The sequence below is a fragment of the Vipera ursinii genome (assembly GCF_947247035.1).
Source record: "Vipera ursinii genome assembly, chromosome: 3".
NCBI lineage: Eukaryota > Metazoa > Chordata > Lepidosauria > Squamata > Viperidae > Vipera > Vipera ursinii.
This window is the reverse complement of record NC_139516.1, coordinates 191,901,676-191,929,622: the sequence shown is the minus strand read 5'-3', so window position 1 is coordinate 191,929,622 and position 27,947 is coordinate 191,901,676. Positions and strand designations below refer to the sequence as shown.

Below are 27,947 nucleotides of genomic sequence, written 5' to 3'. Positions count from 1 at the left end.
AATTTAATTTAATTTAATAACATTTATATACCGCCCTTCTCCCTGAGGACTCAGGGCGGTTCACAGGGCAGAATAAAATACCAGACTTTAAGAAGTCTGAGCATGCGACTTTAGTCTGCTGAACTTCTCCAACACATTTTCATGCAATTTTAGGCTACTGGACTTCTGGATTTCATATTGAGGTAAAAACATTGAATCAACATGTATTAGCTGAATGTGGCATTTTAAAATTTAATGTGTTTTTTTTTCAGTCTGTTAGTTCTGCCTGCATCACGCATAAATTCAGTAAGTTAAAAATATGAAAATCTGCATTTAAATCAATATTTAAATGTGTTCTTTAAGCCAGTTTCTTCTCAATATTTGCATTTATACACACTGTCTTTCAAAATCATATTCAATATTATATGATGTATACTTTTTGAGACCAAAACTGTACTGAATATATAGAAGAATAAAACTGCATGATATTATATTCTATCTTTTTAAAATTTCTCATTTATATGTTTCTTTTCTGAAACCCAACTTTATCTCAACAGCTATGGTCAAAAGGAATGAAGGGGGAGATAATAACAGGTTTTCTGCAGCAATAATTTAGGTCTATTTTACCCCATGTTTTCGTGCTTTTTTCCTCTTGACTGCTGCCTATCACTTAGTAATAGGTGCTTATTACTTACAAAGTGACATTTTAAAAAATGCTTGTGACAGGTACTATGTTGCTTTTTATGTGAAATGCAGTTTTCCAATTACAAAACAGAAAAAGAAAAACCAATCATATCCCATGGGATAGTGATCAAAATGGAGATTATAATATAAATGCTTCAAAATATTATGCCAAAATTTGGGAATAATGTATATGAACATTAACATTAATATAGAATTATTTTATAATTTCCATAGCAAAAAAACCCAATTGAGTTATGTTAATTGGAAGTTTTACATCTACCATAAGTACCAGAATATAACATCCTTTGCATGTATTTATAATGTATATTCCAGAAAAGAAATATAACAACTGAATCCTTAAACTAAGCATTCATAGTTATCTTTCTAACACTGTGAATGACCTCTGTACAGGTTACAAAAGTAAGTTTAAGTTTCTGCTAATTTCCATGTTAATTCTGTGGACCATCTCACATACAATGGAATACATCACAGATGAATTATAATAAGACATATGGTGATATTTTCAATAACCAGCCTGTCTTCTTTACCCTCTTTCATGGTTACCAATATTAATCAAAGATGCTGAAGAATTATCCAGTTAAATCAGAATCAATTATGTGATGGTGGTAGATAATGCTGGACTTGAGCACTGCCCACATTAACTGTCAATAGGTTCTCCAACCAGGCAACTCGCCAGATTTCCATCAAACACAAAATATGGGAACTGAGCTTGAGATCTTGAACGTGCAAATAGGTATCGTACAGCTGAACTATCTGGGTCTTCATTAATAAGGATCCAGGTAAGACTATGGCTTTTGACAAAGTTGTTGCCCTACTGAAGCAAACTCCCATTCTACAGCTGCAGGAAATCTGTTATTGACATTGCTGAAATATTCATATACAACATACATACCAAAAGGTTTTTCTTCTGGAAACACTAAGCTGACCATTTTCTTTAGAGGACAATTATTTACAGACAAGAAGGTTATCAAGCACTGCATATTTCTGTATGCCTCCTTAGTATGATCTCTGTATATATTCTATATGAATAGTGTTTTTGTAATGTCTGCTTGAACTAAAGTCAAGGAAGTGTTTTAATGATATGGCATATTATCACTGTATTTTAGATGACATCATGACAATTGAAAGAGAAAGCTAACAAATTGCTTGGAATCCACCAAGGTCATTACTGTATCTCTGACAGAAGTGGACTGTCCAATACAACGTCTTTCTGAAGAAGTCCAGAATACAGAAGATCCTAAAAATTCACCAGGAATTGGACATGTGCTATTGTGTGATATAGGTAGCACTGAAAAGGAGATCTGAAAGAACATTTTAAAGGATATTTAATTTCCTGAGTATGCAATTTACATAAAATTGAGTATTTGGAAACAAATAACTATAGGGTTTATTAGGGCACAGGGTCAAATATTCAGTCTCCATATTTTTACTGAACATTAACACCAGTATGCCATAACTGGAAACTAAATACATTCCAGAACAAATATTTATTTATTTATTTTACAAGAAATTTCCCTCAAAGTTAAGTTCAATTGATCAACAAAAGGAATACTTTTTGACCTCAAATGTGGTAATCAAAAAGGTCAGTGTGTGTGCTTATATTTTAATTTTAGCTATCCCTGTTTGCTTCCAGGAAAGGTAAAACCAGAAGCAGATTTTTATAGATTTAAAATGTTCGTTTAAAACAGACTGCAGTATCTGATCTTAAAGAAAACAAGTCATATTCCAGAAGAACCATAATTGCAGAACAATAATCCTTCTGATTATTTTTTTTTACTTTTGTAGCAACTACTCATTCTGAAAAAGCAACCTCAAGCTTTAGAAAAAGAACAGCAGAGGAATACACATACATACACACAGGGTGCATATACTTGAGTAAATAATTAGAAAAATCTTCGATGAAAGAGAAATCTAAGAGAAAATTCATTCACTTTTGTATATAAAATAAGACATCTGATAGTGATGATTTTTAAAACCATTTTCACAAATTATAAACAGTAACTTTGTTATTTTATCCCATTATTTTAAGAGATGTCTCTCATCACACATTATACACTATCTTTGTTTACCAAAAATTACTGTGTCCTTCATTTTCTTTAAAATACCTACATAAAGGCTCCGGGATGAATTAATTTTTTTAAAAAAAAGACTGTGTTAGCTTGAGAAAACATGAAGTATTTTCAGAGAATGATAATGTGAGTCCTAAGGGGGTTGTGGGGCTTGATGCCAAGCCAAGCTAGGGGCTGTTCAATCACCTCTATCACGGCTCTATCAGTGTCTACACTCCAGTCAAATCTAGAGAAAACAAGGAGTCAAAGATGCAGGTCAATAAGCTTATAGACGATTTGCACAAACAGTTCCTCCAGCAAGGAAAAAACAAAGTCATATTGGCTTTTTGGGAGTTTCTTTTTTTCCCTTCCTTTAGAACTCTTTGGACTAAGCACGCCCTGGAAAATTCATCACTAAATCCAAGACATGCAAAGCATGGGACTTCTTAATCCTGTTAAGAAAAAAGAGCAATTTCTACTTTCCTAGTAGAACTGCCTTGTCTTGATTGTGCTTTTAGCTGCTTAGCATTAGAAAAATACAAAAGATATTGTTGAGGAGGTAGAAAATCATTACTGATTCAAAGCATCTTTTTTTTTAAAAAAAATAACTTGACCTTTCTGATTATCTTTAATATACACACACCAAAAGAAGAAAAAAGACAGCAAATAAGGTGTTTGTTAGAACAAAATACAAAAGCTGCAGAAATATTTACACATGGTCACCTGAAGTCAGAAAGTGGGAGAGATAATAGGAACTTTTCCAGTTTGTCAAGGATTTCATTAGCATTAAAATGGTGCACCAAAAAGGTCCCTACAAATGCGGCAGGAAAAAAAGCTAAATTGAATAACAATGGGGTCAGTGTAAATGAATGCTGACATCCTTAGTTAAAACACTCAAATTCTGAAGCCTAACTCCTAGAATCAGCACCAACTCTATTTTTCTGACTTCAAGTTGTTATTCATATCCAGACCCTTACCATATAGATACCCTGAATTTTTAAAACATCCAACACCAAACTTGCAGGGAAGAGTCAACATACAAATATCACCTGGCACCAAATTTCCTATGAGCCTTTGAAACAGCTGTGTACATGTATGTATGTATGTGTATTCCCAAAAGTATCAAGTATCTTTAATAGCACCTCCTGACAGCACCAAGAAGTTAAGAGAGAAACTACAGAGAATAGTGTTTCCTATTTTCAGCTCCTTCAAGCATGCTTAAAAAATACCATGATTTAAAAGTGGCTAAGAGATCCAAGAGTATCAATAGAAATGTGTTTGTTTGTTTGTTTGTTTGTTTGTTCAATTTGTATGCCTGCCCATCTTAATCAATGACTCAGTTTCCTTGTTTTTATCCTGGTGCAGATAGTCCATTAGGGCAACCAAGGCTGCCTCCATGCTGAAATTGATGATCCATTTATTGTAAGAGTTCCTGGACCTGCACCTGGATACTCGTCTATAGTCATCCAAAGGCCATTCTTTAAACTTGTGACCTTTTATGTGAGAAGGAATGTGCCTGTGGCCAAAAAAAATGTTAATTATCTCAGGAAATTTTGAAAGAAGTGCTTGCTTTGGGGACTTTTTTAAGCCAAACCAAAAAGTAATCTAAGAAGCTGGTAGTGGCACAAAGCAAATTAAGAATCTTACCAATTTCTTTAAGAAATAAATAATGAAACTGTTCAGGCTGATGTTATTACATGAACTGCTAAACACCCTAGATATAATGCTACACAAAGTAGCAGTAAATCTAGTACCAATTTATGCAGTTTTATATACTGAGAACTTTGCAAATGGCTAACAGTAGAGCTTGGATGATAGTGAGGCACCATGACCCTTGGGGCCAATTGAACATTGAGTTCCTCTTGGATTTTTTTTTTGCATGTATATTTTACATTTGTCTTCAGACTGCCAATATTTGCTATGCTTATTTTGTTTTTTGCATTTTTTAAATTGTAAGCCACAAAGTTATTGGGAATTGGATGGTCTATAAATTTGTTTTTAAAATAAACTGACTACATCATTTATACAAACATATGTATATGCGAATGTATATACAATGTGCTTTACTGATAATAGAAAGATTATATAAATAATGTTGACCATGTCACACTGTGGCATGTACTTAGAAAAATAGGAATCCCTTGTATATGAAGTCTAGAATTAGTAGGGACAATACTAAAGTACTAAAAGTCACCCCAAACAGTGAGATAGCAATAAATACATTTTAAAAATATCAGAAAACAGACTATCTTAATATTGGCAAAAGTGTAAAACAAGGCTGTATATGTTCCTCTTTTTTATTCAACCAATATGCTGAATACATGTTAAAGGAAGCTGTTTTGAAAAATGATCAGCATAGTTTTAAAACTGGAGAAAGATGCATCAATAATCTGAGCTATGCTGGTGACATTACCCTGATAGTTAAAACTGAAAAGGATCTACAAGTTCTGTAATAAAAGGAGAAAAGTGAAAAAAGGGATTAAGATTAAATATTAAGATTAACATGTAGAATAACCAGGAGAAAGAAATAAAAAAAGACATCCTGAGTCCTTCGGGAGAAGGGCGGTATACAAATATAATAAACTATTAAATTTATAGAGATCTTCTCCATTGTAGGTTTAGCCATCAATAGTAAAGGAATAAACATGCTCTAGATTAGCACTTGGTATAGGCATGAAAGCCATGGAAAAGATGCTGTGATATCAGTTGTTGTGATATCTCTATCACAAAGATCAGAATCATGTAAACCATGGCATTCTCTGTGACACACCATGGGAGTGAAATTGAACTTTGAGGAAAGAGAATAGAGACAATATTGACTCCTGTGAACTTGGTTTTACTGCTGAAAATATGGATAGCCAAGAAATGAAACCATTGGATTATCTAAAAATCAGCCGAGTGGTCTTGCTCAAGACAAAAAGGACAAGGCTCAAATGATTCTACTTTGGACACATTATATGCAGCTTTCTGGAAAAGGCTCTAATGCTGAGAAAAGTGGAGGGAAAAGAGAAGAAGAGAATGCTGGAGGATCTGAAAGACCAGTGTAGAGAAATTTTAACTATGTGTTTGTTAGGAACTGAAAATAATTTGATGACATATAATCAACAAATCAATCAATCTAGCATCAAACAAGAGTAGCATTATAGCCTGTGGTTTCTCAAGCTGACCTCACAGATTACCTCAGTAGGCAGAAAAGTTGGTGTACTATAGTCAATAAAACAGTAAGACACAATTGGCTATGAAAAAGGTTACTAAGAAGTTGCCATTATTTCACATATTGCTCTCCCAGAAAGATATATGTCCTATAATGTCCAAGGAATCATTTTATAAGACAGTCCCAAAGAAAACAAATCAATTTACATGATGCCTAAACCAAGAACTGCATAATACTGATTACCTTTATTACAAAAGTATTCCACATCTTCACAGTTCAGATTTCCAGACTCAAATTCTGCAGAAAAGTTTCCCTCCAGGGGAAAGTCTTCTTTGGAGATAATGTCATTTTCCTCAGATAGGCACTCTTCCTCTTCATCCTCAACAGAATCTTCAAGGGGGCCTTTAAAAAAACAAGAACATTGTACCAATATAGCAGCAAAAGCCACATCTAAAAGATTTTATTTGGGACTCTGTATGTATAAACAGGTGATCAACCAGAAAACAAAAACAAAAGTTAGAGATACTTTCCTTAAACGTGTCCTTGAGTGAAATTCAGCCACTGACCCTTTCTATTCATGAATTTACTTGCCTGTATTACCTTGCCATTGTCTTATTCAGAGATATTATTGTTGTTGTTGTTATTTTCTAGTATAGCTTTCACCTATAGCAGTTCCAGGTGATTCCAATCCAAGTACTGACTCTGTTTAGTTACAAGATTAATTGAGATTAACAAAATCCTATAGCTGCTGGATCGTTTTTAAGAGGAAGATACAAGCACTGAAGCTAAAAACAAATTCTGAATTCATATTCAGCAAATTTGTCTGAAATAATTTAAAGCTTCAAGATGTGAGATCTGAACAGCAACAGAACAGATATACAAAATCCATATAAAATGATGACTAAACTTCATGTAATCTACTCCCAGAGGCAAACTTATTCCCTGTAGGAAACTCAAAGAAATTAAATAATTGAACTGCTAGAAAATGTACAAATGTGTTACTAATGGCATATTTGTTGGAAGTCACTAGGGACAGAGAAAGAATTCTTATATTACTAGAAATTTCATGGCAGTTTTAAGTATGTTGTGGCACCAAAGCAGACCAATTAGAGTAACAACATTACTCTGAGTGCCATTACCTGTGCTTGGGCCCAAGGAACAATTCTATGGTCCAACAAGTAGTGTCCTACAAGTAGATCTTATACATTATATCTGTTCCCAGAAATGCATTTTTCCCTTTCTACTTATTCTGAGAGTTTAACAATCTACAATCTTGGAAAGTCCTAAAAAGAAATGCTCAGGAAAGACTGAAAATCAGCTAGATCCCATTAATGATACAATATAAATCGGTTTGACAGCTGATCTAAATTTATTCATCTACATGCAACAAGAAGGGATACTATTTATTTATTTAATGAGAAAATTTATTTGCCACCTATCTCATATCCAACAACTCTAAATACATTAAAACAAACAAACTTGACAGCTAAGTCTATTGTCAGGGTTGGACAGTTTTGGTGGGGTGATAAAAACAATGATGTTTTATACGAGTCATTTAAATAAGCAAAATATTAAAGTTAGAAGACAGGTTCTGTTGTTCAAGAAATTATTTACCTACTGTAACTCTGGATATAGTCATTATTAGGAACATAAGGTGGAGAGATTATAGAGATTATAGTCCAAATATTTTTTGTAATTTGATCCTGATTGCCCCCCTTCCTGATTAATATAAATTCCAGTATTTTAAAATTAATGAAGAGAACATGTAAAAAAGAATAATTTCATTTACATCAACTCAGTCCCTACATGTCCATGTAATTTCCTCAGCAACAGATATGGAAGTATTGTAGTCTGCCATAGCTGCTGTCAAGTCTAACCAAAGTTACAATCTACTTTTTTAGAATTATCTGGATGTCATTCATCTGCCCCTTCATGGATTACTGCCTTGTCGTGGCGAAGGGGCTTGCGTAATTCAATGAAGCTATGAGCTATGCCATGCAGGGCCACCCAAGACGGAAAGGTCATAGGAGAGAGTTCTGACAAAACGTGATCCACTGGAGAAGGAAATGGCAACCCACTCCACTATCTTTGCCATGAAAACCCTATGGACAGTACCAAAAGGAAAAACGATATGACGCTGGAAGATGAGTCCCTCAGGTCGGAAGGCGTCCAATATGCTACTGGGGAAGAGCAGAGGGCTAGTACTAGTAGCGCCAGAAAGTATGAAGCGACTGGGCCAAAGCCGAAAGGACGCTCAGCTGTGGATGTGTCTGGTGATGAAAGGAAAGTCCGATGCTGTAAAGATTTTTTCTCCATAGGAACCTGGAATGTAAGATCCATGAAACAAGGCAAGCTGGACGTGGTCAAACATGAAATGACAAGACTGAATATCGACATCTTAGGAATCAGCGAACTAAAATGGACAGGAATGGGTGAATTTAATTCAGATGACAATCAGGTATACTACTGCGGGCAAGAATCCCTCAGAAGAAATGGAGTAGCCTTCATAGTCAATAAAAGAGTAGGAAAAGCAATACTGGGATACAATCCTCAAAATGACAGAATGATCTCAGTTCGAATCCAAGGCAAACCATTCAATATCACAGTAGTCCAAGTCTATGCCCCAACCACCGGTGCTGAAGAGGATGAAATTCACCGGTTCTATGAAGCCCTACAGCACCTTATAGAACTAACACCAAAAAATGATGTCCTTATCATCATGGGGGATTGGAACGCTAAAGTAGGAAGCTAAAAGATAACCGGAATAACAGGCAAGTTTGGCCTTGGAGTACAAAATGAAGCAGGGCACAGGCTGATAGAATTTTGTCAAGAAAATACGATGGTCATAGCAAACACTATTTTTCAACAACGCAAGAGACGGCTCTACACATGGACATCACCAGACGGTGAACACAGAAATCAGACTGACTATATGCTCTGCGGCCAAAGATGGAGAAGCTCTATACAGTCAGTAAAAACAAGACCAGGAGCTGACTGTGGCTCAGACCATGAGCTTCTCCTTGCAAAGTTTAGGCTTAAACTGAAGAAAGTAGGAAAAAGCACTAGGCCACTCAGGTATGAATTAAATCATATCCCTGTTGAATATACAGTAGAGGTGACAAATAGATTTAAGGAATTAGATCTGGTAGAGTGCCTAAAGAACTATGGACAGAGGTTCGCAACACTGTACAACAGGTAGCAACCAAAACAATCCCAAAGAAAAAGAAATGCAAGAAAGCAAAATGGCTGTCTGAGGAAGCTTTGCAAATAGCTTAGGAAAGGAGGGAAGCGAAAGGCAAGGGAGAAAAAAAAGATATGCCCAATTGAATGAAGAATTCCAAAGAATAGCTAGAAGAGATAAGAATGCCTTCTTAAATGAACAGTGCAAAGAAATAGAAGAAAACAATAGAATACGGAGGACCAGAGATTTTTTTCAAGAAAATTGGAGAGATGAAGGGAATGTTTCATGCAAAAATGGGCATGATAAAGGACCAAAATGGCAGGGACCTCACAGAGGCAGAAGAGATTAAGAAGAGGTGGCAAAATTACACAGAAGAACTATACAAGAATGAGCTTAATGTCCCTGATAATCAAAGTGAGGTGGTCCCTGACCTCAAGCCAGACATCCTAGAATGTGAAGTGAAGTGGGCCTTAGAAAAGCTGTACGACAACAAAGCTAGTGGAGGTGACAGTATTTTTTATCCCATTTATATCCCGCCCTTCTCCGAAGACTCAGGGCGGCTTACAATCTAAGAAGCACAAATCAATGTGCTTAGCACAATAGTATTCCAGCTGAGCTATTCAAAATCTTAAAAGACGATGCAGTAAAAGTGCTACACTCAATTTGCCAGCAAATTTGGAAAACTCAACAGTGGCCACAGGATTGGAAAAGATCAGTTTACATTCCAATTCCAAAGAAAGGCAGTGCCAAAGAATGTTCAAACTACCGCACCATTGCACTCATTTCTCATGCTAGTAAAGTTATGCTTAAAATCCTACAAGCTAGACTCCAGCACTATGTGGACCGAGAACTACCAGAAGCACAGGAAGGATTTCAAAGAGGCAGAGGAACTAGAGATCAAATTGCCAACATACGTTGGATCATGGAGAAAGCTAGGGAGTTCCAGAAAAACATCTACTTCTGCTTCATTGACTATGCTAAAGCCTTTGATTGTGTGGATCATAACAAACTGTGGCAAGTTCTTAAAGAGATGGGAGTACCAGACCATCTTATTTGTCTCTTGAGAAACCTATATGTGGGCCAAGAAGCAACAGTGAGAACTGGACACGGAACCACTGATTGGTTCAAAATTGGGAAAGGAGTCCGGCAAGGCTGTATACTGTCACCCTGCCTATTTAACTTATATGCAGAGCACATCATGAGAAAGGCAGGGTTAGAGGAATCAAAAGTTGGAATTAAGATTGCCAGAAGAAATATCAACAACCTAAGATATGCAGATGATACCACTCTAATGGCCGAAAGTAAAGAAGAACTAAAGAACCTCTTGTTGCGGGTGAAGAAGGAGAGTGCAAAACTTGGGTTGAAACTTAGCATTAAGAAAACCAAGATCATGGCATCCGGCCCTCTCAATTCCTGGCAAATAGATGGGGAAGAAATGGAGGTAGTGACAGACTTTATTTTCCTGGGCTCCAAGATCACTGCAGGCGGGGACTGCAGCCAAGAAATTAAAAGACGCTTGCTCCTGGGGAGGAAACCCATGGCAAATCTAGACAGCACACTAAAAAGCAGAGACATCACCCTGTCAACAAAAGTGTGTATAGTCAAGGCTATGGTCTTCCCAGTTGCAATGTATGGCAGTGAAAGCTGGACCATAAAAAGTGCCAAAGAATTGAGGCCTTTGAACTATGGTGCTAGAGAAGACTCCTGCGAGTCCCTTGGACTGCAAGGCGATCAAACCGGTCAGTCCTAGAGGAGATCAACCCTGACTGCTCTTTAGAAGGCCAGATCCTAAAGCTAAAACTCAAATAGTTTGGCCACCTAATGAGAAGGAAGGACTCACTGGAGAAGAGCCTAATGCTGGGAAAGATTGAGGGCAATAGAAGAAGGGGACGACAGAGAATGAGGTGGCTGGATGGAGTCACTGAAGCAGTAGGCGTGAGCTTAAATGGATTCCAGAAGATGGTAGAGGACAGGAAGGCCTGGAGGAACGTTGTCCATAGGGTCGTGATCAATCGTACACGACTTCGCAGCTAACAACAAACATTCATCTAGGTACTAATAATGCCTTACTGTTCAGAGGCAAAACAGAATATTTATATAAGTTATGTTAAGCTATATTTTGAAATTAGTATGTTAATATCATTAAAATTATGTTTACTAAAATTTCATTAAAAGTACTTTCATTAAATAGCATTATAATCTAAATAATATTATATACAATTATATATTAAAGTATTTATAAAATTATTATTTACCAATAAATAATAAAAAATATTTTATGAAAAATATAAACTTAGATTTGTGTTATCTAACTTCAAGCAGTAAAGCTATGACTCATATTACATCTCAAATAATGTCCACTCAGTAAATACATTAAGGAATTAGCACAGCTAGTTAACTGTTTATTATTAACTGTTTGTTACATTTGAGCTATGCTAGACTAGTATATTCTAAGTTTTTAATCAGGCTGCTATAGGTAAGATATCCAAATTAAAAATAAATAGATAGGCAGATAACCAGTTTTTAAAAACACTGAATCACAGTTGCAAAGCTTTGTTGAATGTCTTTATTGTTCACAACAGCTCATGTATTTATATTACTTATTTAAAAATATATTATTTTTATTTTATCTCTGCAGGAATATCAAGAAAGTATACAACAGATCAAAATAATAAAATATAAAACTATAGATGTTATAAGAGCCAATAATAACACTATTTTAAAGGACACATTATAAATGGATCTTAACTCTTTTTCCCACAACCAAAAGAAGGGACCTGGAGACAAACACAACATTAGAAGTATTACTTTCCATGATTTCAAAGTAACAGAATGACCAAGAAATAAAACTTCCACAAGCACTTATGTCCACAATTTCCACTTGATAAGGCTGGTTTATGATGAAATGGAATATTGTCTACATATTCAGAATTCACAGTTTCTCTTCTCAGACTTCCAAGAAAGCCCAGAAAACAGATAAAGCTAATTTAGGAACCTTTTTTTAAAAAAAAAATGTTGTTTTAAAAGCTCACACAGAAAAAAACTGGCTTCTCTACAGAGACTTGCATTAACATTCCAATGGATTCAAAAACACCTTTTTTGAATCATTTTAATACTGCCCAAACATATCCTTCAAGAGATAAAATGAATTAAAGAATCTGAATTCAAAACAACTTTACACCAAAAGGAAATTTGAGTTCCACTAATAAGTAAACAGCCAGATTCTCGTGACCTTCAAGTAGGTCAATAGAGTGTTTTCCTACCAAAACTCCTTTAGTGAATTAATTTTTTTCCAGCCATAGAAAAAATGGATAATTTTTTTTTAATGTACATAGGACATGAGTCAAGGAATAAACATATATGAGCAAAGTAATGTTTAATAAAGCTCTAAAATAAGTTTTATGAGTATATCAATTTGGGTTACAAAATTTGCCATTATACCCCACAATCCTATTTTTTCCCACCGATTCACTATCTCATGTTATGTGAATGTATGTTATGTGAGGTTTTTCGGGAACATATCCCTAACATAAATTGAAGGAAATCTGTATATATTTTAATCTAAGACACAGGTCTGCAACCCGCGGCTCTGGAGCCGCATGCGGCTCTTTCAGCCGTCTCCTGCGGCTCCCAGTCCTCTGCCATGTGCAGTCCAAAAAAAAAAAGAAAAGAAAAAGTTCAACCAATCAATTCAAATATGCAGGGTAGGTGCATATCTCGCCTTGGCTCCACTCTTCAGTCAAACCCTGTTCTGCACATGCGCACATGTATGCGCATGTGCACACATTTTTTGCGGCTCCCAGTTTTTCCTTTTGTGAGGGAACCGGTTCCGAGTGGCTCTTTCACTGTTTCAGGTTGCTGAGGTTCTAAGAGAACTTAGTCCCCTCTTTTATCTAGATTAACATTTATCTAGATTAACTGTGTATGCCACCATTCTCTTACATCACATGACAGAACTTTGTAAGTAGCTTACCAAAATTTAAAGCGGTATCAGTTACAGGAGCTACAATACAGTAAATATAAAATGAATCTGCATAAAAATTATACTACTATATTTAAAAAATAAATTATTAAATTACAAACTTAAGAGAACATTATACTTTCAATATAACAATTTGAATATTTTTGATAATTTCAGTTGGTCCACCCCTCTCTTTGGAGAATTTTTGACAGTTTTTAATTACCAGTATCCCTAAAAATATATACCACCAGAACAGTATTTGAAATTTCAACAGATGAATTAAAAATTAATTTAAATAAAAAACATTAAAAAATTAGTCTCTAAATTGAGTTTTGATAAATTGAATTTTCAAATCTACCAATATACTCTATTATATTACCTAAACTGTCCTACAAAAATACAAACTTGATCTATTAAGAAATATGAAACAATAAAAGCTGGAAGCTATCTGTATGAACCTATGGGTCAGTAAAACACTAATAGTTGAAACATTCTAATCTTAAGTTATTGGATCTAGACAATTTATGCTATAGAGCTACTGTATATAAATATTGATAATATAGGCCTACTTTAGTTTTCAACTAGGATTATCCTCAGATTTAACTTCTTTTTCAATGATATATCATAAAAATTCTAAATGGTTGCACCTGCCCTGCAGAACAACATTCCTCTAGTTATGTGGATTTCAAACTGTCATGCTTTTCAACCTGGCTCTTCCAACAGAATCTTGGATACATACAGTAGTTATGATCTGTTCCTTAATATTAGACTTCTGTTTTACCTACATATTGCAGTCTTTGTTGTGTTCCTCTGTGATGTGCTCTTCTTTTTCACATCAACATCATCATCATTTCTGAGTTTTATCTTTTGTTTTTCATGTTTTCCTTTAATCCTAATTGAGGCCACATACAAGTTCAATTAAATAAATACATAAAAGTCTCATTCTGCTACTGCTTAAGTATAATTCAGACCTTTTAATGAAGACTTGAATAGAAGTTTTAGAATGGTTTCATGTTAAATGCAAGTCAAATCTATCTGTCTGTCTGTCTGTCTATCTATCTCCACCCATTCATCCATCTTCCCTCTCTTCTCAAACTCTGTGTCTTGTACAAAAGCAAATAATTTCAAGTCACTTTGCAGCAGTTTGACAAGGATAAGAAGGGTATAGCACTGTTTTTGAAGACTACAGATTCACACAAACCTGATGTAATTGAGTTAATCCAGAAGACAAAAACTATTTTTCTTTGGCCAAGGAAAATGGGAAGTATTTTAAATGAACAAGTTTCTTTCCTGAAGCTGCTCACTTTTAACATTTAGTTGCATCAGGGGATCTGTAGGAAGGAAACATTTTTATTAATTTTTTCCTTATCTGAGAGAAGAATGTTGTGCAGGAGTTTTTTTTTCATTTTATGTTCCTTGCCTGCAGGTAGAAGACTAGAGAATCATATAGTACTTTTTTTTCTTTTGATTAATTTCGTTCCATGTGTTATGTTATTTTTATATATAATTGATTTCAGGTTTTGCTCATAGCTGTGCATCTTTTTATATATCTTTGCCTACTGCCTTTCTTCAATCAAGAAAGTTGAAGGAAATTACCTGAATTTTATAAAGTTTATTAAAAAGAGCTCTATGGGTATTTAAATTGTGTTTTGAAATGCTAATACAAGGAAGATATTAGAGAATTTTAACGCAGGGTTCAATTTGACCTAAAAACTATTCAAGAAAGGGTCAAGTTTTATTCAAATAATTTCTTTACAATAAAAAAATGAACCCTTTGATTTTATAAAAGTGGATTAACATTCATCATTGCTCAATCTTTTAGCACCCTGGTGCATGACAGAATTAACTAAGCTTGGATATAAAGTTTTCAAAAGCCTTTAGATGTTTAAGTAGTTTAGAACTTTACAGTATTTTTAATAATGTTCTTCCACTTGTCTTATTTAAGAGATCTCAATGAAATTTTCATTGAGGGGAGATATCTAATCCAATCCAACCCATCTTCTCCTTAGTAGAGTTTTTTCACTTTGAACTGTGGCTATCAGGTGATATTATCTCTTATATCATTTATACAAAATCAGATAGTATTGATGAATGGCAGTTTTTGCAGGTAATGGATATTAACTTAAATATGAATATAAAAATGCAAAGTAAGAAGATTCCTGTTCTTTGATATCAATATTTTTACTATATGATATTACCAGATTCTATGTTCTAAGCATGACTAACATATTGAGAACTTACCTTGATTGAAAATATTTTATCTGGAAATGACACTATCACTACCTCTAGTTATTAGTAATAGTGCCATAAGCAAAAAAGTAACCTTATCCCAGTTTAAGGAATCTTGACCAAGCCTTACTGAAGATACTCCTTTATGACTAGTTTACATATTTTGACAATAAATTCTAAAGGCTGATGGTGTTTTTGTTGTAAAGTAAAATTGGATAAGGGGAAAATAAAGCATGTCCCATGTATCCATTCAATATCTTTCAAACACTGTACAAGTTATATATCCTGAACACTGCTGTTAGGATTTTTTCCCTATTCACATCTGTTATAAGAAATAAAAATAGGATGTAAGTAGAGCTTTGAAGCCTATAATAATACTCCAGTGTGTTTAGTGATTAACATACTTCTTACGATTAAGTGAACCTTGCATTAAGATCAATGCTAGATCAAAGAAAATGAACACTGATTTCTTCCGGAAATTTTGCATCTCCTGTTTAAATATTCACTACTTTCTTTTCTTTCTTCAAAGGCCAGATTAATTTAGAATATCCATTCAACACACACACATGCACACACACAGAAGTTATATGCTCCATCTCTATATCACAGAACCAATGTGTCTTACTGACATAGGAACAATATAATTTATACATGTACTTAATTCATATATACAAATGGAAATATGAATATGTAAAAACAACAGAAACTTACATCACCATAAATACCGTTACTATTATCTACTTATGTATGTCAAGCTTGACATCTTGTTATATTTAAATCATAACCAATTGAATTTTTATTTTATTGGGCAAAGAATTAGGCAAAGAATCCCACCTGAGTTTACTGAAGAAAAACCAAATATAGCTAATATTTTGGAATAAGAATATTTTAATCTATCTACAAGCAAAGAAAGAAAATATTTAAAACATCACTTTATGATGTGTTTTAGGTCAGAACAAATTACAGAACCTATTCAACCCTCTCTAGGCTAAAATGCTATGCTAAGTCTGCCCATGTATTTTGATGGGAGACCACAGAGATTGCACATTGCTGTGTGCTAGAGTGGAAAGTCAGAATAACATCACAGAAGAAGGCAACGCCAAACAATTTTTTCTACCTTATTGCCAAGAAAACTATACAGAAAATAAACTGAAATCTCCAAACATAAGCTTGACTTCACAACTATTTTACAATCTTTCTATGTTATGTTTAAAGATTCACATTTAGTTGTTAACTGAAACATCAAAATCAAATAAATTATATTACGATAAGCAAACTTAGGAAGTACAGTGTGACTTTAATCTGGGCAGGAATTGTACAGACTAGATTTTGTTCTGGACCTTATGGAAGGTCACTAAAATCATATAAAATTACAATTGTTGATTTAAAGAAAGTGTAGAATACGCATTTAACTTTAGTTGTCTTCATGTTAGATTTTTGTCAAATGTGTTGATTAACTTAAGTCTGGATTTGGTTCTGATATCTACTTCTCTTGCAAAGTGGTCGTATTGAAGTTTGGCATTAAGTGCTGGCCTCTGATCATTTCTTCTTTTGAAGTATTCGGATTATCCTTTGGCCATTTCACTTGTTCTCCTTGAGAATCTTCATAAACAGAACTGTTTTTAACCCCAGAGATATTTGGTGTAAACCTGCATGCCAGAGTTGCCTTATCATGAAATAGCTGGCATATAAATTTAATAAATAAATAAATAAATAAAATGTTGTATCCTAGGTTTCCCTGAAGCGTCACAAGTTCAATTCTATTTCTGCAGTACTCTTATAAATTGTTGCACAATTTATCTTTATTGGCTCATCAATCTCATTTGGTAAAGGATTTGGTGGTAGTCTGTGAAATACTGACTGTTCGGAGTATGTCCATTTGTATAATTCCCTTCATGATCATTAACAGTATTTACTGTATATTGCTTTGCCAGAGCTATTTCCTTTGGTGACACATGCATAAGTGGAAGGTTTACTTCTGATTATGCTTTTTTAAAAAAAAACCTCTGTTCTATCCCTATCCCTAGCTAGGTTACAATGTTCAGTATCCTCCGCTTGTGATGCATATGAAATAATCTTAGCATTTTGTATTTCTGGTATTAATTGGTTCAGATTTTTTTATAATATTCACAAAGTATGTAATTTTCGAAGTGTATAATAATACATGTGACTCAGAGGCAGTTTTCTGTCAGTATGGGGGTTCAAAGTTGATTTTTGACTGCTGGAGAATTGGTTTATGATAAAAGACAAGCATGGGAATGAATTGAATGCTTAGCGAACAGTTCAACATTGAGCAGAGAATAAAATAAAACAATGAAATGTCCCCCTGACTGTTTAATGTATTTATGGATAAATGTATAAAGAGTGATGTTAGATAAGTGTTGGTTGGTAATGTGAGTTTGAATACCATGTTGACTGAACATTTGAGTGATTTGCAGTGAATATTACATTGTAGGGTGCAAAAAGGAGCATGAATCTGAAAAGTAATACACTAAATAGTAAAATAGTCCTATCTGACAGCAAAAAATATAGTGAACTATTTGCAAGAAAGAGCAAGAAACATAAAAGTAAGTCAAGTGCTCTGGAAATAGTTTGTTTAAGAAGTGTATTGGTAAAATAAGAGGCAGGGTTAAAAATGAATGGGAGATGGCTGGATGGGGATTACAGTAACTACATCAGAAAGTGTCCAGTACAAAAGGACAATGAGGTAACATGGCTGTACAGATATAAGAGTATCAAATCATAAAATAAATCTATGAAGAAAGGCAAAGATTCAGAGGAAACAGAAAACCAATAATGTTGTTGGGTACTGGATGAGACTCTGAAAAATACCACTATGAGAAGTTTAAAGAACAAAAGACAAAGTATGAAATGGTATAAGGACATGGTGCATATAAGGATCATTTGCAAAGCCAGAAAGATATGGAAAAATTCAGTGAATCATGCCAGTGATAAATAGAATTAGTGAGACTTCATTTTACTTTTCTCTATTCCTACTTGTAATTTCTTTTGCGCATTGCTTGCTTATTTCATTACTTGAAAAGAATAGTATGATAGTAGCAAAATGAATTCAAAGGCTCCCTTATAGTATATTGTCACGTTGTATATTAATGTAGTTAAAAGTATCTAAGTACCTTTCACTAAAAAGGCATTCCAGGTTTGGGGAAGTAAGTGACACCAAGAAAGCCTTCTCCCAGGATCACAATAGCTGAGTACAGAAGGGTACCCAAAATAGATCTTCTGATAAATTATTTAAGAATTGGGTAGAAACATAGAGGAAGAGGTGTACCTTAAAATATTATATCCCATGCTGTAAATGCTTTTATGATTTAATATCAATGATCTTGAATGAGAACAAACTGGGAGCAGTGAAATTATATACTAATAGGAAAATACAAGGACAAATCTAGTTTCATTTAAAATATTTGTTACTGTGTTTTGCCTTTCCTGAATTATCTTTCTTTATTTTTATTGTTTTAAGCTAAACTATAAAGTTTAGCTGAAAGATCTTACGGCAATCTACAGCCCACTAACAACTGCATATATTTCCAGTGAAATCTGAACTCCATACACACGTCTACAATAATTAACCTATAGTTAATGATCATGTTATTGTTTACATGGCTATTTAACCTGAAATGAAAGATTCAGATCATAAAAAACTCCAATTAACCAAGAACTATTTATTTTGCTCTTTATTTGCATCAGTCACTGTAATTAACTTCTTGAAGGTATACTTAACACACAAAATAGAAACCAAATCAGGATTATTTTCCGTTTTTGTTAAAAAAAAACGTTGATTGCATAGGATCTACAAATGAACACTGAATATTGGTTACAAATAAAGAGCATTTCAGGTTCTCTGATAAATTGCAAGATTAAGTAAGCAGATTTAAGTAAACATTTGATGGATTGCATTTCTTATTTAGCCCCAAGTATAGTCTTTTAAAAAAGGGACGCGGTGGCTCAGTGGGTTAGGACACTGAGCTTAGAAGATAAGATAATGTTAAGACAATGAGAATATTTTCCTCTCCTTTAAAAAGTGTTAAATTCAATAAAGAAATTTGGGAGGGAAACACGTGACATATTCCTGTAATCAGGGGGATGTTTATGATCAGCACAGTCTTCTTTCCAATTTTTATACTTAAACACACACACACACACACACACACACACAGAGAGAGAGAGAGAGAGAGAGAGAGAGAGAGAGAGAGAGAGAGAGAGAGAGAGAGAGATTGAGATTCTTGATGAGGGTGCAGGGTCCTTCTCCAAGTTTATGGGTTGGTTTCTGACTGTTTTGTTACCAGCCTAGTTAACACCTTCAGTGGAGTTTAAGGGATATCAATGTCAGTGCTCCTCTGTTTATAAGGGCTTCACGTGGTCAATAAGTCTTGTGATGGTCTTGTGACCTCATCTGATGTGAACTCCCCATTAATACAAATTACAAATATAAAATTTAAACAATCACAGCAGAAAAAATGGTTGGTGAAGGTACAAAAAAAAAGCATCAAGGTCAAGGAGCTGAAATAACTCCTATACTGAATGAGGAAGGAAAGCAAAGTTTGGGGATTTTTTTCCCTTAGAATAAAGGTAACTACAGAAAGAATTAAGCAAACAAAATTAAACATTGTATCCTACAAAAGTAAATATTTTAAGAAGATTGTGGTCAGAGATTTTTGCCCCCTAATATTAGGACTAGAATCATCTAATACAATTAATACCATGGAATTAAATACAAAAGCATCCAATAAAGGGATGAAACAAATTTAAACATTTAGTACATATATTATTCTTAGGTTGAGTATATTCTGGAATACCAGATGCTGGGAAAAATAATTAGAGGAATTTTTTAAAAAAGTTTCTCCACACAAAGTCATTTTAGACACTTCAGTATACAATATATACATTTTCTTCTAGATGGAGATCATAATGTACGTTTATACTGTAAGCATAAGGTCCCATGCTGAATTCCTATAATCTTTATCTGTCCATACTAGCCAGAAGTCAGGCAGAATATAAATTAAATCTGTTGTGGCCGTTATCTTAATCAAGAATGGAAATAATTGAACATTTAACAAACTGGGGAAAGCATCTAGTTATAGTGATAGGAAGGTTTCCTTTTTGAGTCTCTGAGAGCCACTAACAGATTACAACAAAGCTCGATGGACTTGGTTTGCAGTTCTCTTTACATATTTACATCAGTGAATGTAGTGGGCAGTTTGAGTAAATACAGGTACAACATCTACAGAAGGTCTGGAGAGACACAATATATTTGCATATTTTAGAATAAACAATAGGATTACAAAAATTTGCAACTGAAATAGAAACACTACAAAATGCCACCTAAAATAAAATGAGTTAAACTAGCAAATAATACTAACTATATCTGTTATAACTTTGTGTAAGAAACTCATTATTAGCCTAAATAGCTATTAAAAGATAGACATTTTAACATAGGATTTTAATAGAACAGAAGAAAATTCAAATTAAAGTGTAAATTATTGTAGTAATAGATTGCAGTAGTAAATATGATGGTCAGATAATGTTAGTAATACAGAAGAAACATTAAAAAATGGCTTGCAGACCTGTTTGCCACAACCAGTATAATGTAATTATGTCTGCAGAAATATAAACTGTTTTGAACATAGTTTTACAAGATAGAAATAGTTATAGAAATGATACAGGTAGTCCTTGACTTACAACAGTTTTAGGGATCGTTCAAAATTACAAAGGCACTAAAAACCATTTTTAACATGACCATTTTTCACACTGATTCTTGCAGCATCCCCACGGTCACGTGTTCAAAATTCAGACTCTTTGCAAATTAACTCATATTTATGATGGTTGCAGTGTCCTGAGATCATGTGATCACCTTTTCCGATCTTCCAACAAGCAAATTGAATGGGGAAGTCAGAGTCACTTAACAACCATGTTACTAACTTAACAACTGCAAATGTGGCAAGAAAGGTTGTAAAACGGGACAAAACGTCACTTAACAAATGTCTCACATGGCAACAGAAATTTTATGGGTCAACTGGGGTCTTACGTCAAGGACTACCTGTTCTGCTGCTTAAAAAGTGTAGATTGCTTACTAGAAATCTTCATAGATTGCTATAATACAAAGTACCACAAGACATTATGGTAACACTTTGATACCACTGTAAGATTCACACTTCCAAAAGGGATGAAGACCAACGGATACCATAAAAACTTCACTGGGCATAATGGTTATTTGAAGTTGGAAGGGACCTTGGAGGTCATCCAGTCCAACTCTCTGCTCAGGCAGGAAATCCTATACCATTTCAGACAAATGGCTGTCTGAAAAACTGGAAAACGCTTATTTTTTCTAAAAAATAGTTTCGGTTTTAAAAAGGGGTAATTAGCCCAAGGTTCCTGGACTGCTTATAATTCCCATATCCTCAAAAGGTATGGCTTTGAAATTTGGCAAAAAAACCACACCTCCCTGCAAATGTTGGTGATATTTTCCAGTCAAATTTAGATGGGAAAAAATAAACAACTCTTTCCTTAAAATCAACAAAATGAAGAAACCCTTGGAATTTTGGGCCACCCACTTGTAATGCATCATTTCATCCTTGCCCTACCCTTTGTGGAATCTCAGCTAAGTGTTTTTCAAAAGTTCAGTTCATCGCTCTACTCTACTTTTGAGAATTTTGTTTTTTTCTAGGACTGAAGGGGTCATCATAAATAAGTCCAATAATAATAATAATAATAATAATAATAATAATAATAATAATAAGAAGAAGAAGAAGAAGAAGAAGAAGAAGAAGAAGAAGAAGAAGAAGAAGAAGAAGAAGAAGTAGTAGTAGTAGTAGTAGTAGTAGTAGTAGTAGTTGGAAGGGACCTTGGAGGTCATCTAGTCCAACCCCCTACTCAGGCAGGAAACCCTATAACATTTCGGACAAATGGCTGTCCAGTCTCTTCTTAAAAAATTACAGTGTTGGAGCATTCTGGAGGCAGGTTGTTCCACTGATTAATTGTTCTGTCAGGAAGTTTCTCTTTAGTTCTAGGTTGCTTGTCTCCTTGATTACTTTCCATCCGTTGCTTCTTGTCCTGCCTTCAGGCGCTTTGGAGAGTAGCTTGACTCCCTCTTCCTTGTGGCATCATGTCCCCCCTCATCCTTCTCTTCATTAAACTAGACATACCCAATTCCAGCAACCGTTCCTCATGTTTTAGCCTCCAGACTTGTTAGTCCTTGGCATAAAATGCGGTGACAGAATTCTTATGTTTCATTGTTTTGTTCCTTAGTCTTTTTACTATATATTGGAAATGTGGCTGAAATGGACTAGAAGCCTAAGTTCGGTAAACAAACAAATTTGTTTTCATCATCAGTCTCCAAACTTTTATAGAAAAAAACATTTGTAAGGCCCATTTTATTTTGCCTCAGATGTTCAAATTTCAATTGAAAAACAAGACATAAGGATTCTAGAGCGCAAATCAAAACACTTCAGAAGCCTCACCTGCCTATCTCCCCCTCTCCTCTGAAGCCAGCAACAGAGGCAGAGGGTGAATTCATTCAGATGTGCTTGATGGTCCATCAGTGCAAGATGGAGAGGGTATGAGAAAAATTACTGAATGTTGGAAGGAAAACAAAAGCTGTCACTTTATTTTATTTTTTAAAAAATCTTGCACATCCAGCATTTGTTTTAACATAGCTGCATTCTCGGGCTATTCTTAAGAATGACAAACATAGTATTACACCACAAGCTCAATCCCTTTTAGGATGTGTGAGATGCAATGTAATTTGTGAAAGGGATAGAACAGAAGCTGTGCTAAACACTTGGGGTTTTATGTTCTTTATATTCAAATATAAAGAAGATATGTCAAATATTATAATACCTTCATACAGTCACACACTTTATGCTAAAAATAAATAATAGCACAAATTAAGTAGAGCTTCTGTTCATTCATAAGGAAAAATATCCTTCTATTATCATTTTCTTGGTCTACAAAACTGTGATGACAGATACAGGGTGGAAAGTTACAAATAACAGTACTTTTTAGGTGTAACCAACTACATTCATAATCATAATCGTAATAGTAAAGTTGGAACGGACCTTGGAGGTCATCTATTCCAACCCCCTGCTCAGGCAGGAAACCCTATACCATTTCAGACAATTGGCTATCCAGTCTCTTCTTAAAAACTTCCAGTGTTGAAGCATTTACAGCTTCTGGTGGCAGGTTGTTCCACTGGTTAATTGTTCTAACTATCAGGAAGTTTCTCCTTACTTGTAGGTTGCTTCTCTCCTTGATTAGTTTCCATCCGTTACTATTTTTCCTGCCTTCGGGCGCTTTGGAGAATAGCTTGACTCCCTCTTCTTTGTGGCAGCCCCTGAGATATTGGAAAACGGCTATCATGTCACCCCTATTCCTTCTCTTCATTAAACTAGACACACCCAATTCCAGCAACCATTCCTTATATGTTTTAGCCTCCAGTCCCCCAATCATCTTTGTTGCTCTCCTATGTACTCTTTCCAGAGTCTCAACATCTTTTTTACATCGTGGTGACCAAAACTGGATGCAGTATTCCAAGTGTGGCCTTACCAAGAGATTGTAAAGTGGTATTAATACTTCACGTGATCTTGATTCTATCCCTCTGTTAATGCAGCCTAGCACTGTGTTGGCTTTTTTGGCAGCTGCAGCACACTTCTGGCTCATATTTAAGTGATTGTACCCTAGGACTCCAATATCCCTTTCACAGTTACTATTATTGAGCAAGGTACCACCTATACTATACCTGTACATTTGGTTTTTCACCATTGAATTTCATTTTGTTAGATAGCATCCAGTGTTCGAGTCTGTCCAGATCCTCCTGTATTTTAAGCCTGTCTTCTGGAGTGTTGGCTATTCCTGCCAGCTTGGTGTCGCCTGCAAATTTGATGGGTTCCCCATCTATCCCCTCGTCCAAATCATTGATGAAGAAGTTGAACAGCCCTGGGCCCAGAACAGAGCCCTGGGGCACCCCACTACATACTTCCCTCCATGTAGATGCAGTTCCATTGAGGACCACACGCTGAGTACGGCCAGTCAGCCAGCTACGAATCATCTGGTGGTGATGCTATCTAACCAACATTTTTCTATCTTATCAAGTAGTAGGTTGTGATCTACTTTATCAAATGCCTTACTGAAGTCCAAGTAAATTATATCCACAGCATTCCTCTGGTCCACTAATTTTGTCACTTCGTCAAAGAATGCAGTAAGATTTGTCTGGCATGATCTGTTTTTGACAAACCCATGTTGGCTTTTAGTAATGATTTTGTTTGCCTCTAGATGCTCACTGATTCATTGTTCGATTATCTTTTCCAGAACCTTCCCAGGTATTGAGGTCAGGCTGATAGATCTGTAATTTCCTGGATCCATTTTTTCCCTTTTTTGAAGATGGCAACTACATCAGCTCTTTTCCAGTCCTCTGGTAGTTCCCCAGTGCTCCAGGATCTTTGAAAGATATAGTTCAGTGGTTCTGAAATCACATCTGCCAGTTCCTTGAGAACCTTGGGGTGTAATCCATCTGGGCCTGGTGATTTGAACTCGTCTAGGCTGGACAGGTGCTCACTTACCATTTTCTTGCCTATTCTGTTTTTTATGGCACTATTTTTGATAGATTGGTCTGTTTTTTCCCTTTGTGTAAAGACAGATGCAAAAAATGAGTTAAGGAGTTCTGCTTTCTCTCTGTTGCTTGTCACCTTCTTGCCACTTTCACCCACTAATGGACCAATAATTTCCTTCACTTTTTTTCTTCTTTTTTACTTGTTGAAAGAAGCTTTTTTTGTTATTTTTGACTTTGGTCGCAAGCCTTAGCTTTCCTCACTTCGTCTTTGCAGGCTCAGGCTATTTGCTGATATTCTGCCTTAGTTATGTGCCCCTCTTTCCACTTTCTATACTTGTCCTTTTTATCTTTCAATTTACCAGAGAGTTCTTTATGCAGCCATGCTGGTTTCTTTTGAGAGCTGTTATTTTTCCTTTTTGTTGGTATTGTGCTACACTGGGCTTTTATTATCTCACTTTTCAAAATTTCCCAAGCTTCTTTTTTTTATTGAAAAGTTTTACAATACATTTTATTTTTAACAAAACACAACCCCTCCCAACCCCCTTACCAGTCCCCAACCCTCCCCCGCCCCTCCCTCCCTTCCCCTTCCCCCCTCCCTGACTTCCCAGAGCTAGATACAGGGTATAAAAATACAAACAATCATAATCTACCTTATGCAAACAACCATAAACTATTAAATCTATCGCACTTTAACTCTTATAAAATAACTACAAGCAGTATAAATATCACATCAATAATTATTCAAATGCTGGATGAAACTTTTTAGTCCCATATTTACTCCACAATATATTTCCCAAGCTTCTTGAGTTGTTTTCCCCTTGAGGATTCTCATTCATGGAATCCTTCCCAAGTTCTTAAGTTTATTGAAATTAGCTCTCTTAAAGTCCAAGACTCTAGTTTGACTGTATTCTATTGCTTGTGCTTCCATAAAGTTGAAGTCCAATATTGCATGATCACTTCCTCCCAACATTCCTGTGGCTTCAACTCCTTCTATCATTTCATCTCTGTTAGTGAGAATTAGATCCAAAATGGCTAATCCCCTAGTTCCCTTCTCTACTTTTTGGGTGACAAAGTTGTCTGCTAGGTTTGTCAGGAATCTGTTTGATCTTCCACTTGGTGCAAAGTTTGTCTCCCAGTTGATATCAGGGTAGTTAAAGTCACCCATTACTATTGTGATGTGCTTCCTACATACCTTAGTTAGCTGACTAGCAAAAAGTTCATCTATTTCCTCTGTTTGGTTGGGTGGCCTATAGTATACACCTATGGCAATGTCATTTTTTCTCCCTTTTATATTGACCCAAATGCATTCAAGTTTACAGTTTTCATCATTGTTGTGCTCTATTTCTGTACAGATGTAGTTATTTCTTAGTGCTCCAAATTGAAATTCCAAAATTGTTCATACAAACAGATACATTTTCTGTATCTTACAGACAAAATCCATAACTTTCAAAGAGCATAAAGGCTAGGATTCCTGAAAAAGGACAATCTATTAGCAGCAACAGCTAAAAATAAAGCAGTCAGCAATCAAGACCAGTCCACCCAAATGTACTAAACTGAAAAAGAAGAAACAAATCAGCATTAAGATAAGGTTTAAATGAACAATGGCCCTTTTGGTTTCATAGAGTCAATCTGGCATTTAGCAGTACAGATCATCAAGTTAACAGGAAAAGCTCTTTTTCAATAGCAAAACTGCATGGGAACAATATAAAACCAGAGTGTCAGACAAAGCAAAATATATCCCAGGCTCATCTAGTTTATATACATCTTGGTCTTAATTAGGATCCTCACATACCATCACCTCCAACTATTCAGCAACTTAACCATTTAGTGGTAATTTGTTTATATGGCGGATTTTCTGCCATTGTGTTCCAAATTCATTCCTAGCTAATATTACCGTTTTTTACTGTGATATACCTAAGAAATAGTCTTTTCCTAGTCCTTCCCTCAGTCCTTTGCTAGCCCTAAAAAAATATTGACGGAAATTCTAGTCTATGATTTGATAAATAAGGCATAACATTGCATTTCTCTTCAGTTTGTTATGGTCTATTTATATTGCTATAAATTCAGCAATATGCTCAGCATCTCAAGTAAAACAACAACGTTTGGAAATCAGAACATATATGGCTATACAAATACTCTTCACAGATTTTATATTGCATTTATATTATAATTTTCCTCTTATGCCTTTTAGCCAAACAAGTAAATATATTTATTTACAGCAAATAAATGTTCAGGGCAAAAACATTTTATTAATCACTACCAAAACTAGATAATGCAGTTAAGACATCACATGTCTATTCCATGCCTCAGAAATTATTTGTCACAAGAATGTGACAAGAATATAACTGGGAATTATTCAGTTATTCATGTAACTCATAGAATCATAGGGCTGAAGAGACCTTGGAGGTCTTGTCCAAGGCAGGAAACCTTATATCATCCTGGACAAATCATTGCTTAGCATCCTTTAGACTGCAATAGTGGCATTTTTTTACATTTCTAATATTAAGCAGTTGTCTAACCCTCATTTATGCCATTGGTTCATATTAAAACAGGGTATTTAAAATTATTGTAGACAATGAATATGAGAACTGAGAACAACTGAAATAAACCCTGATCATAGTTATGTCACAGATGGACATTCCAAATACTTTCTACATATTCAATAGGTAATGCAAAATCCTTGAATGAATGATGTGTTTTATTACTTTTAAAGCAAATCAGTTCGTTAGAAACTGAATTAACAACTAGTTTGCAGGACTGCTATATCTTACTGTAAAGCCTAACTTTTTTTTTTAGTCTAACATCTTGACTTACTGATGTTTTTTAATTTATTACTATCTCTACTAACACAATGTGAATTAGAATGTTTATAGTGATTGAAGTTACTTCACTATTTCTCTAGCTTTATGACGGTGCCTCCCACTGATGCTTCCTACATCAGGATTCCTGACAATTCAGGAATGTTTCCATCTTTCACTTTAAGATGGAAAAGATCACAAGATATCTCAGGCAAATATAACAGAGAAGAAATGATGAGCTTGAAAGTAATTATGTACACTGCTGCCCTATTTCCTCAAGAACACAATCCACAATGTCCATTGCAGTGTACCATACGTACATAAGTG

General features: G+C 34.9%; 1 protein-coding gene across 2 annotated transcripts in view; it reads right to left on the bottom strand.

The window, feature by feature from the left end:
- Positions 1–27,947, bottom strand: part of ZFPM2 (zinc finger protein, FOG family member 2) — a gene marked incomplete at both ends in the record, with an annotated part of 356,071 nt that overhangs the window by 269,033 nt on the left and 59,091 nt on the right. The window contains one exon of one of the 2 annotated variants that reach the window (XM_083361236.1): positions 6,130–6,288. The exons of the other annotated variant lie outside the window; for it this stretch is intronic. Within the exon in view, the coding sequence (XP_083217362.1) occupies positions 6,130–6,288 (159 nt within the window). The remainder of the gene's footprint in view (positions 1–6,129; positions 6,289–27,947) is intronic. 2 annotated transcript variants of the gene reach the window in all.